The following is a 13297-nucleotide window of genomic DNA, read 5'->3' as shown; positions in this document are numbered from 1 at the left end:
GTTTTGGTTATAAAGAGAAGTGTACCTTTTTTGTTGCTGTTTTTTTGACTACACCACTTGTTTTCACAGTCTGGATCACCTGGAAGCAATTCCAGGTACTAGTTCAGTCTAAAAACCACCTTATTAGAGGATTATAGGATTACTGATGACACCTGAGATTGAAGTGTTCAGTCACTGCCTTCTTTAATTACCATCATCTGTGCAATAGGTGTGTGCATTATAAAGGGCACATTTGCATTCATTCTAAATCCCAAGCTGAAATTTTGCAACTTCTTTGTATTTATCTGATAATTTATGACCTAGGCAAAGGGACAAGCCTTGACTAGAGATGGTTTTTCATGTTTTACAGCTAATGGGTTATACTTCACCCTCGAATGCTTCTGTTCTCTAGCTCTTCAGTGGCAGACTGGTTAATAGATTTGGTCAGTAATATAGTACAGCCAAACTTTCTCAAATGCTTTTATTTTCAATATAAGATACCATAGAGTGTAGAAGTTGAAATATGACAAATTACATAGAAGTTGCATTACATACATAGTTGCCATAAAACTTGGAAGTTGTCCTGTGCATTTAACAGTATGGAAAATCTATTTTGTGATTGAATGAGTGCTGCTGATGGTGATTAGAAGTCAGTTAATTACAAGGGGAGGAAGATTAATAAATAGACATGAGTGCCTAAATAGACTAATTTATAATCACTTCTTTAAAATGGTATTTCCTCAAAATCTGTTTGGATAATCATCGCACTTTTTATATTAAATTATGTATGACCACCTATTTGTAGTTTTGGTAGAATTGCATTCTGAACTTAGAAACCTGCATGTAACTTTGTATTTCTGAGTATCCTTTTATGTTGAATCTTGCAAGATTGTTTCTAAAACTATTTGTTTTGTCTTATCTAGTCACTTTACGTGTAAATGTGTGTATTTCTGTATTGCCAATCTTGGATCAGTCTGTCTTGATTTCTGAAAGGTCTCCTTAATTTATAGCTCCAGGATATAAATTGTTTGGCTGGGGCAGATGTTTGTTAGTGATGAGTTATTCTGACTCTAGTGTGTGGTAGGCTTTGGCATGGCAGTCACGTAGGTCGGGGGCTGCACTTCAAGCTCATGTGCACCCCAAGTGCCAGAGTAAGAGAGGCTGAGTTGTGGCAAAACAATTGAAAACTTGGCTTGGATGCACTCTGCGTGGTTCCTTAAGGCAGAGTGAACTTGGATACTTTTGGAAGGTGTCTATTTAAGATGTCTTGATTTTTGCTCCTGAAATATCCTGTCCAGCGCATTGGAAACTCTGTTCCTGTGGATCCACTCCACTGGGGTTGATTTACTAGGTGCCAGCATGCAGGAGGTTGTATTACACGTAAGGAGTTTTAAGTAAATAAGTAAAAATGTAGTTCTGAATGTATATGGCTGTGAAATTTCTGTACCAAGCAGTAGACTTTATATGAAGATATAGGTTTATGCTAACCTTTTGCCACAGTCATTGGCCAATAAAAATTCCTGTAACCCACATGTTATAGCATTTATGCTAAAATGTTCATCAGTGTGCAGGAGCTTGGAACAGACCCTGTTCTGTGTGTTCTGGAATTTAATGGAAGTGATCTGGTTGCTTGTATGAAATTTAATACAACAGTACTGCAGTAGATGTAAAACTGAGACAAGTATGTCTGACTCAGCAAATGCAATGTTCAGCATTTAATTAAGTCGTGACTGTCTTAATGAAGACTTACAGTGGAAGAGACTAACTAAATAACTTTAAAAGTAGCTTTCTAGGAATCTGGGGTTTTATGTGTAGCTATAGAGAACTTTCAAATCTATAGGAAGAGTGTATGAAATAGTCTAAATGTGAGTGAGCCTCCACTATATATAGGGTTCTGCTTTGCTGTGTTATTGAATTTTCAGTGTCAGATTTGTGAGAGAATTTGTAGGATTTATAATACCATGGAAACTTCCCTTCCCTGTATTTGTCTGCATTTTGTAGCTATGGTGTTATTTTGGAATTATCTGAAAACAGTGAGTATAAACAATTCTGTTAGGGAAAGAATGGCTTTTGCTAGCTGAAGTAAATAAAAAAGGTCTGTTTACAGAACAAATTATTGTTTGCTTACAGATACTTGAAATGCACAAAACTGTTATCAAATTCAGCTTCCATGAGTACGATCTGGAAGCAAGAAACAGGATCCAATCCATGTAGATCAATAGGGCTCAGTATGTGAGCCAGTTAAGCATTTAGGCCCTGCATTTGCATCAGGAATGTGTCTCTTTCTGTCTGGCAGTCACTTGAATTTTCATATTTATAAATCTGAAGTTGTTTAAGCTTTGATCAGGTTTGAGAAGGACAGATTCATAAAATGAATTGATTAATATTGACTATTTGGGTATACAAAAATTTTATATTCACCAGTAACCAGGTGCACTTTTGTTAGTAATTCTGTTGTAATAGGTATAATAATGTGTGAAACATGAGCTGGAATTCGTATTTAAAGACCTTTTGAGGGGTAGAAGAAAGAGGTTTAGGGCCAAAAGTGTGTGTTGTTGTACTCTCTTATCTTTGTAGTTGCAGAGGAATCTTTTTATGAAGTTGAAAATAATTTAGATTATTGTATCAGTTCAGGATACACTACGCAAATATTTTTTTCCTAGTTATAATTTACTCAAGTTTTTGAACATGATTTAAATGCAGGATGGCTAGAATAAACATATAACAAAATGGAGTCCAGGACTTGTGTAATCATAGATGATTTTGTTATTTGTAGGCTGCTTGCCATAGCGTTATAAATATACTTGCATATTAACTAGTTTCAAATTTTTGCTGTGAAACTGGTGATTCTTCTACTTTACCAGATAACCTATGTATTGAGAAGGAAATTTTTTCTTTTCTGTTTTTTGTTTTCCTTTGATTTGAAGTAATTATGCAATTCTGTTAATGCCTTCAAAAGTTGTCATACTTCATGGCAGAAAAAACTAATACTTCAAATATATTTGTTTATTCATTATGCAACTCCTGTCTAAGTTTAATTTGTGAGACTTTTAAATGGTTTTATTTTTTCCATGTGTTCCCAGAATGAATAAACTCCTCATCAAGATGCTCTTTCAGGTTTCTTTAATGAGTTTTTGTAGCCACTGAATTTTCTATTGGAGTGATGTATTCCATAATAAGTAAAAAAAAAAATTGTTAAACTGTGAGTCAATAAAATGCTTTTCAATGTGATCTCTGTACGCATCTTTGTGCTGACAACCTGTTTATGTGAAGATGCCTCCTGTTACTTTGTTTTCATTTCTGTTCCTAAGAGTTTGTATCAAAAATGCCTCTGTGCTGCAGGCCTTAAAATGAAAAGTGCTTTTGTGATGCCTTTTGGTTTTGTAGGGTACCCTAAATATTAATCAAGGATGTAATACTTGTAACTTGGTTCTGATATTCTTGGTTTCGATTTTTGAGTTGTGTAATCAACATGGCAGGACACTTAGAGACAGGATACTGTAAGAATTGGAAGTGGTTAATAATTTATCTTTCATTGCTTGGGGTTTGGTTTTCTGTTCATTTGGGTTTTCTAGTGCATGTATAATTCGTGTAGAAATGATCTGGAGGCAGTTTGTTTTAGAGAGTGTTTTCAGATCCCTGACTGAATGGAAGTTGTCCAACAGGTCAGTAGTAGGTTAAGTGTTGGGGTGATGGAATTTAGGAACGCTAAATCCACTGAATGTTATTAGAAGCAGAAGGGTTTTATGGTGACTTGTTTGGTGTGGGGTGGGAACTGACAAATGTTTCATATAATATCACAAAGATTTTTCTATACTGCAGCATCTATAGTATGAATGCATGTCTGAATGTGTTTTTAGTTTTTAATACTTCAGCATTAACTGTATGCTCTCCCTGCCTCTTGTTTTTTTCTTTTTAAAGGTTGCAACAAACGTTCTTTTAAGGAGGTACCAGTGTCATCACAGATGAACCCCTTCTACGTTTCAGTAACAGTAACATAATTGGAAAGTTTCAGTCAGGAGATATTTTCTCTGCTTTTTCCGACTCCTCAGGGTGGATATTTTTGCCATGTGTCCAAGCAGTGTGTGGAATCCTTTCATTTGTGTTTGAGGTGTGAACAGCATCTGAAAGATCTGCTAAAAGGATAAGGAGGAACCTCTATGGGTAACTCTTGGCTGGAAACAATTACTGTTCAACCATGGTAAAACTTGCCAACCCTCTTTATACGGAGTGGATTCTGGAAGCTATACAAAAAGTTAAAAAGCAAAAGCAAAGGCCTTCTGAAGAGAGAATATGTCATGCTGTTTGTGCTTCCCATGGATTAGATAAGAAGACTGTTTCAGAACAGTTGGAACTTAGTGTTCAAGATGGTTCTATTCTTAAAGTCACTAACAAAGGTCTTGCATCCTACAAGGACCCAGATAATCCTGGACGGTTTTCATGTGTTAAACCTGGCACTATTCCTAAATCTGTTAAGGGATCTAGAGGAGCTTGTAATGAGCTTCGTAATGTGGATTGGAATAAACTCTTGAGAAGAGCAATTGAAGGGCTTCAAGAACCTAATGGCTCCTCCCTGAAAAACATAGAAAAGTATTTGAGAAGTCAAAATGACCTAGCAAGTATTTTCAACAATCCTGCCTTTCAGCAGAGGTTGCGGCTGGGGGCCAAACGTGCTGTGAACAATGGGAGGTTACTGAAGGATGGTCCTCAGTATAGAGTGAATTATGGCAGTTTGGAAAGCAAAGGAGCTCCAAAATACTCCAGCACCTTCCCAGCTTCCCTTCCACCTGTCAGCCTATTACCCCATGAAAAAGACCAGGTAAGTCTGAAAAATGTAGTAATGAAAAACTATTCTTGTTATCCTTTGTTTATTTACCTAGTACAAAAGGAATGATTCTTCTTGTGCTTTATTTACTCATTTAATTGTATATGAATGGGGATGCATGTCCAAGATTTATGCAGAATCAGTTCTGGTAAATGAATTTTACTTGGCTCCCTATGTCCTACCATTCTGCATTGGATAGTGTGCTTTGTGAATTTTCAGTAGATGAGCAGAGCAGCAGGGAAGAGTACAGCTGTATGGTCTCTTGTAGGTGTGAGATAGTTCTGTCTTGCCTGACAGACTGGTGTAGCTGAAGTCTGCAGTGTGATTTGATTGTGGCTTTTTACCTTCATTTTCTGGTGGGATATACAGATTTTCTTGTGGTTTGATGGCCTTACATGACTCGTGATGTTTAAGACAGTTAGAATTATTATTTTTTTAATGATATTTGTATGTAAATAGTGAGCTTTAAAATGACAGTGAATAGAAACTGGAATTAATGTTAATATTCTAGGAACAGGAGTGAAGGTGTCAGAGGGACAATTTGAGCTGAACTGCAGTATCCTGTTTTCTTTTTTTTGTTTTTGTTTTCCTCTTCTGGCTGGTCAAGTTTCATGGCAGTTGTTTTAGAAGTGGAATAGTCCAGACAGCTTTGCTATTGTAGAGGTGCCACCAGTGTCTCCTGGAAGCAACATGATGGTTTTCAGTGGTCTTTTTCCTTTCATGGTGAGATGCTGGGGGGTGCAGAGTAGAAAAGTTGGAATTATTTAGTGAGGTCTTCAGGAACAGTTGTTTGGGGAACCATCCAAGGTGAGTTGTTGTAGCTTTATTTTTGTGAGCTTCTCTAAATGTATGTTAAATATGATTGCATTTGTGTAAGGATATCTGTTTCTGTCACATTGGACTTCTCAGGTGTTTGAGGGATGCATGGAGCTTCACGCTCTATAATCAGAATGGAAATTCAAAAGTGCTGCACACTGTGCAATTACTGCTGTAGCTGTACACTATAAACATTTAATTACTTGTAGTGATAAAGCTGTCTGTTTAAGTACTTTGGGTTTCTACTGTAATTCTGATACTGTAATGACATGAAAAATTTGAGGGCTGGAGTACTGAGCAACCCAAGTAATATGAATTTTGTAGAAACAAAATTTTCCCATGTTAGGCTACCTACTGGCACTGGCAGCCTTTGCAAGGAATGTTAGTTGGGTCATGGTGCTGAAAAAGCCATTACTGCCATACTAAAATACTGGTATAAGGATAAATCTGTCTTCTAGAAGTTAGCCAAACAAATCTGTTCTCTAGCAAGTGCTTTGGCAAGAAATAAGCTTTCATTTGGGTGCCTCAAAATTAGCAGTGTGACTTGCGTGTTTAAAAACTGGCATACGGTTTTTCCTGACAAAAATAGTTTTGATGTGAGGTTGGTGAATCAGTAGTTCCATGTTACTGTAGTTTACCACTTAGTTGTGCTAAGTTACTGAGGTTACTGAGCAAATATAAAGAGACTTGTTTTAAATATGGGATTTTTACTGTTCTTCACTATGTGTGGCTTTAAATACTTCAGGGACAGTTCTGAAAGTAAGTGTACATAAGTTGTCCCTGTCACTGGGATATGACTGCATCTTCGTTTGAAATTGATATTAATTTGTATATAAGCAGGGTGACATTGCAAGAAAACTGTTAGGCTATTATTATTGGAAGCATTTAAGTGACAGTATGGGGCATGTCAAGATTATTTATTGAAATTAATACAATAAATGTATCCAACTGGCATCTCTTGGGAATGGCTAACATTTGATGAGATTGGCATATTTTAAAGTTTCTTTGGCACTTTCTACAGCTAACACAAGTAAGAGATTATTTCTGTTGGGGTGGCTAATTTTGTATGTTTGTTTTTTTTTTTTTTATTTTCAAATACTAGAGATAATGTTCTAGTATGTCTTTTGTTGACTTCCCTGGAGGAAAAGAACAAATGTAAGGGTGCACAGAAATATGTTTTGATGATTGTACAAGTATCTTTAGCAGCTCATCAGGATGAGACAGAAGACTTGGTCCATTAGAAGTGCATTAGAGCTCTCCCTTTGTCAGTCTGAACATTCACACTCAGAGTACCAAATGCAGACTCTGAACCTTTCTTCCTGAGTGAAAGGTGATCAGAAGAGATACAGTGTAGGGCAAGGTGGTTGTGTTGTGTGTGGGTTGTTGTTGGCTTGTCTGGAGTTTTTTTGGTTGTTTGGTTTTGGGATTTCTGTTTTTGTTTGCTTGCTTCAGTCACCCACCCAAAGCATCTGAGTATGTAGTGCACTGAGAAGATAAATACTGTCGAAATGCAGTGTCAGTGAATTCATTTTTGCAGACCTGGAGCCTTGACTATCTGACAGGAGTGTTGAGTGGTTTGCATTCTATGAATACTTGGAACAGGGAGCTGGAAGTGCTAAACATTTGTCTTAGTGGTGATGCTGTGAAGCTGCTTTTCTCATCCCTATTAACTGGGTGATCCAAGTCAACTAGATACAGTTCTCTTGTTTCATTAGATTTAGAAATAGCTGCAGTTGGTTACAGACATACAGCAGCCATATTTCCTCCTGTTATCCATAGACCTGGAAGAAAGGATTTGGATAAAAATGGTGTTTCAAGTGTTATCCTGGCTTTTCTGGATTTGGGAAAACTTGTATCAACTCTTGAGTTGCAGCAAGAGAAAGCATGCAGTGCAACTGTTTAAATTTGCCCCTACTCGATCCCTTTCCATTCCCCTGTGTGTGGAGGGTTGCTTTTCCGTTTCTGAATGAAGAGATACAAGTACAAGGTTCATGAAAGATAGATCTTGTTGGAAGGTCGGGAGGTTTTGGCAGCTATATGGTGTCTAGGTGGTATAGTTTAAGTGTCATGAGTAGTATATCTTATACAAAGGACTTTTCAGTTATCTGAAGTATTCTGGTGGCATTGAGGTAAATGCTCACTTGGTGTCTGGACAGGTAACTTGAATCAATGCAATCAAAAGGTGCCTGATTTAGTGTTAACTGGGTGTGTGAAGGACAGCATCCAGCCAGAGATGGGGCTGCCTTAAGAGTGAAGGAAGACTGAGAACAGTGGTATCCTTCAGGATGAAGACTTGCAGTGTCTTTTTCATGTCCTGAAAAAAAAAAAAAAAAAAAATCCTCCTCAAATAAAGAAACAACAAAGCCGAAAAAACTACATGCACAAGAAAGCCGAAAAAGAATTCATTCTGTTGTGCAGCCGTTTGATCTCGTGCACTTCACTGTGTTGCAGTGCATATTTAAACAATTCAACTGCTCTTATGTGCTCTTCCTTATGCTCAAGAGTATCGTGCATAGATACCCTCCCTTTTGCTTCACACCTTTTCTCACCAAGCATTTCCTGAAAAGGGCTGTATGAATATGTCAACCAGAAAATGCAGTGTAAAAACTGGTTACATAGTAGGGAAGGGTGTGAAGAGAGAGGAAAATTGAGTGATACTTAGCTTTTCAATAAGCCTTTGAAGCATTAAAATGTGCTTCTGGAAATGCAGCAAAGTGGCATTTAAAACTTATGGTTAGTTTTAAGAACTTTAATGGTGTCAATTGTAGAATGGCAATATTGCTGATGTTTTTTCTGTTTTCATTGTCACTTGGACAAGCACTAGGAAGGTTCTGCAGTTTGGGAGCTGCATGAGACCTAGTAAGTCTTGGGAGTTAGCCATCTGCTGAGCACAAGTGCTGTGTGACTATAAACTCAAAGAAACAGATATTTGTAGGCTGTAGGCAACTCTTTGTTTGCTTATTTTTAGTCATAATTTAAAAGGATAAATTGAGCTTTTAAAGATCAAGAGGGAGTGGCCATTGTAACATTATCAGAGGGCTGTGGGAATGCATAGTGTATCTCAGCAGTTTAATCTTTGCTGTGTTCAGAATAATTAGTACTTAAACTTCAAAGGTATTGTTCAAATGGAGATGGCTTGATGTTGGTTCTCCTCAATGCTCTCTTGAACAGCTCAGCAACTGTGATTTTCATCTGATTCTTGGCATGAAAAAATTTACTAATCTCTCTTTCACTTTCAGTTTGTCTTTCTAAGCTGACTTTCATGCAAAACTGAACTTGTTTTATTAATTTTCTTACCCTGAACTCCTATCTAATTTTGTTTTCACTGGCCTATGTACATTTAGCTTTTCAAATGTAACTTGGCATGGGTTGAATTTCAGTTTTCTGGTATGTATCTTGTGCCAGTGCAGACACTGGGTGTTCCTCCTTCTGTCTTTCAGGCAAAGGGCCAATCTATAGCGAATTGCGTTTTTGGCATTCAGGCTCCTCCTTGCTCAGTTTTTAAGCTTCCTGCCTTCCTGTGGGTAGGCAGCAAGTGTTGGTTGAGATTTCTTGTTGCTTCTGTCCTATAGATTTCCACTGTGCAGAAACAGAAAAGGGAGGCAGAAACGAATACACAATGTGTCTTGCAGATTTAGACATCAGGGGATATTCACAATGCTGAACTTTGGGAGTTGCCTTTATGTGGCATCTGGGCTTCTGAGGGTGAGTCTGAGCACCAAAATGCAGTGATGGGAAAGTTTCTAGAGAGTCTGCAGTGCTACAATTGAAGTGACTGTACACAGGGAAATGAAAGAGAAATCTAGGTTTGAACTTTGTCAGTCCATAAAATATTGTTGTCTTAGGATGAAGCCTTTGTTTCTCTCGTCATTTTGTCATGGTGACAAAATACTGAGGAATGTTGGCATTACTTGGCAAACACAGTGTCTCATGTTTGTGTTTCTCATTATTTCAATTCACAAGTTACCTTTATTTCTTGGAAGGGTGGCCTGCCCCTTAACTATGTGTAGATCTGGTCCTGGAAGTTCTGGGATGATTGCTAGGATCTGCTGCTCTTGCATTTTGGGGTATTTCGGTTTTGGATTTTGAACAATTTTTTGGTGGGTTTTGTTGTTGTTTGTTTTGTTTTGGGGGGTTTTGTTTTGCATGTGTGTGGTGGTTTATATATTTTTTTTTTCCAAACCTGTAGCTTCTGAAATGCTAAAAGTGCCAACTCTGTGCATAAGCCAAGGGAGCACTTAGATCCTTTTCACACCTGAGATACTGGAGTTTACCAGAAATTGAAGTGGAAAATTCTCATCATCCCTTATTGTGGAGAAGCAACTCATACTACTGTACAGATGGATACATATGGCTTTGGGGGCTTATTTTTATGTGTTTTACAATTCAGCATGTTTGGACCAACCCAAGAAGCATATTTGTAGAAGTTTTCTTGAATTGTACAGTGGGAAGTAAGTTAAATACTGCTATTTCCTGAATTAGATTGGTCTATTCCTTCGTAAGGCAGGCTAGAGGTTAGTTTGCTATTCCTGATGTGACTTTATTTTCTGCAAATAGGGTCGTATTTGCAGTAGCCTATAGATCTGAGGGAAGACCCTACTTATTGTTTTTTTCCTCCGCCAAGCAAGATATTCTGAACGTAGTTGTGCATGATGTGGACGTGTTTCTTCTTTATTGCAAGGAGTGATTCCAAACCTTATACTGCATGCTAAAATTTGATTCTTTTTGTTGTTTCCCTTTGAAATTAATTGGTGTGGGGTTCTGCAATGAGTGCTGTATTGAAACTGACAGCAGTGATTTAAAGAAATCCTGTGTAATTCCAGCAGTTCTCTTGGTGTTTATTCATCTGTGCTATTTTCTGTGAACTCCTCTGTCTTAACTGGGAGTGACATTGAATTCCTAAACTACGGTTAGGGGTTTTATTCTTTGCATTTTTCCTCCCAGACTAATTTTTCTTCAAGTAGTTAATGCACCGATATCTCCTTCATCAAAATTCCTTCCAAAATTCCAGTACCAGAAGGCTGCCTTAGAAATAAGGAGAACTACATAGCATAATTTCTCAGTGCTGTTTTCTTATCTGTTCAAAGTGTCTTTGCTCTTCAGTGTTCAACAGTAGTGATGGTCTTGACTCTTGGGTATTTTTTCTGTGTCAGTTGAAATGTGATAGCAATTCCATGTTGTTTCTTATTGCTGCAGTAGCTTTATCGTAAAATGTGATGAAAAATCTTGATAACTTGAAGTTGTCTGCTATTTTTGACTTTTTTTTTTTTTGTCAAGAAAGATATCAGGTATAGATTAACTGCTAATTAACTGCAGTTTTCCAATTTGGTAGTTGTAAATGGCATAAGACTCTCACTCTTGAAAGAATTTCAAGCTAGCATTAAGAAAAGACTGGTAAAAACTCCAAAGTTTTCTTTACAACTTTGAATCCATTTATGGTCCTGTTAGCAGCTTGGTTCTCTGGGTCCAGGACTATATTTGCCTGGGTGTAAGGACAGACCCATGATTTGAGGGCCAGTTTCAAGCCAGGACACTAGGACTGTGTGGGACCAGGTGGATGGAGTGTTGCTGTGCACTGGAACAGCAGTATTAGGGCTCAGATGGTGGCTGTAGAATTTTGAACATGATGGCATGTCAGATCAGGCATCTCTTAGCTGACAGATCCACTGCTGTCCTTTGTGGTTACCTGGTAAGTGACAAATCAGCTTTAAACTAGTGTGATTTTCTTCCGTTGCAAAATTACTTGTATTTATTGTTGTTTTTCCCAATCTGCTTGTATCCCTCATTGAAGAATATTATTACTGGTGTCACATGGATTTTTCTGTGGGTTTTTTCCTCTCCAGGTTCTTTGTGAAGAGCTTAAAGTTTTGAATTTGCAGGCACAGCCAGCCTTTTTGAAATGAAAGGGTGCGACCTGTTACAGGGATGCCTGTGCAGGCAACTCCAGGGCTGCTGGGCTTAGTTCCAGGTCTGTGTGGGTTATTTGGACTTCAGATTGTGCTGTAGATAAGATGTTACATAAGGAAAAATCCCGTGTGGTGAGGGAAACTGCAGACTTGTAAACTGTCTACTTTCAAGCCCTGTCACTGCAGTACTAGCTGCAAATATGCACGAATTTCTGCTTTATCAAATTTTTTGGGTCTAGAGGGGCAGAGTCCTGTTTTTCTCCCCTTGTGGTTGTGGTGGTACAGTCCAGCAGTTAGCAATTAAAGCAGTTCTAGGTGGCATAGGCTTGAGACTTCTGGTTTTAATTACAAGCAGGACTCTGGCACAGGAAAAAAGCTGTGTATGATCTCAGCAGAGGTGTCTGGTAGGCATGGCTGATGTCTCCTCATCTCAGAATAGGAGCAGAGCTAGCTTAAGCTGTGGTGAATTTGCCACACGTTTTCCACATGCTCTCCAGGAGTTAATTTCATCACTGGTGGTATTTTGAAGTTGGCTTCAATTCCACATCTGTTTTTTCCAAAATGGTGCTGATGAGTGACTGTAGTTTTAAGAACTAATTTTTATGTAATGTCCATGTATCCATGGTGACACTAGCTAGCAGTGTTTGCATTTGGCTCAATAAAAGACAAATGTCAGTGGCACCTGTGTTTCAGACATATAGTACAGGCAGTTCTTAACTAATGAATAAGTAGAACCATAGAATTATTTAGGGTTGAAAAGACCTCAAAGATCAGTGAGTCCAACTGTTAACCTAGCACTACTATGTGCACCATTTGACCATGGTCCTAAGGGCTGTATCTGCATGTTTTGTGAATGCTTCCAGGGACAGTGATTCCAACACTTCCCTAGGCAGCAGGAAGTATTTACATGTAACAGTTGAAAGCAGTACAGTCAAGATAAAATGTCCATACATGTGTGGGACTGTTGTGTACAAGCACCTCTTTCAGCACTATCTATTGGGTGATTATAGTGAAGATGGAGACTGCTGTTTTTCAGATGGCAAAATAATGAGGGGTAACTGGTGTAAGCTGCATCAAGGGAAATTGCAGATAGATGGAGGAGAAAATCCTTTAAAATGAGGATGGAGAGACATGGAACAGGGACTCGGAGTATCTACAGAATCTCCATCCTCAGAGGTGACCAGAGCTGGATAGGCAACGTCCTGAGCAACCTGATTGGTAAAAATGTGGTAATACCTACTTGCACGTAGTCTGGAGTTCTTTAAAATGCTTAGCATTAGTGGATAATGAGCAGTAGTTAGAAAAGACATTATACAAAAATACAGTTAAGGGTGATGAAAAAGTCAGTGTTTGAGCCTGAAAAGATTAAGACCAAAGTAAGCTCTGTTATGATCATTGAACTTAATAGTAGCTAGTTAACAAGTTCTATGCTTATGAAGGCTGCTGTATCACTCCCTTCTATTCCAAATTTAAAGATACTCAGCTTTCATGTCGTATGTTGATTTTTCTCTCTTGACCTCTGCATGCTAGTATGCCTGCTGTAGGAGTTGGTTTAACAAAAATCTGTTAATGGTAGAGGAAGAGGACAGTGCATTGATTCCTGCAAGTAAGCATTTGGTTATCAGCCAGTTTATAAATATAAACACAGAGGTTAATGTAATAAACAATGGGGTTATACTTAAACATGGTATTTTCTGATCTGAATATTTTTGCTCTGCCTTGAACTGTCTAGTTCTCTTCCCTTTCCTCTTTATCCAGTTGTAAAGACTGA

General features: G+C 38.0%; 1 protein-coding gene across 5 annotated transcripts in view; it reads left to right on the top strand.

Moving 5' to 3' along the window:
* The window catches only part of KAT6B (lysine acetyltransferase 6B), a 102576-nt gene that overhangs the window by 3433 nt on the left and 85846 nt on the right, over positions 1-13297 (top strand). For all 5 annotated transcript variants that reach the window (XM_030951074.1, XM_030951072.1, XM_030951077.1 and 2 more), the window contains one exon: positions 3901-4798. In XM_030951074.1, coding sequence (XP_030806934.1) covers positions 4178-4798 — 621 coding nt within the window. In that variant the 5' untranslated portion in view covers positions 3901-4177. The remainder of the gene's footprint in view (positions 1-3900; positions 4799-13297) is intronic.

This window comes from Camarhynchus parvulus, chromosome 6, assembly GCF_901933205.1.
Source record: "Camarhynchus parvulus chromosome 6, STF_HiC, whole genome shotgun sequence".
Lineage (NCBI taxonomy): Eukaryota > Metazoa > Chordata > Aves > Passeriformes > Thraupidae > Camarhynchus > Camarhynchus parvulus.
The sequence above is the reverse complement of the archived record's forward strand: the minus strand, read 5'-3'. Positions and strand labels throughout refer to the sequence as shown.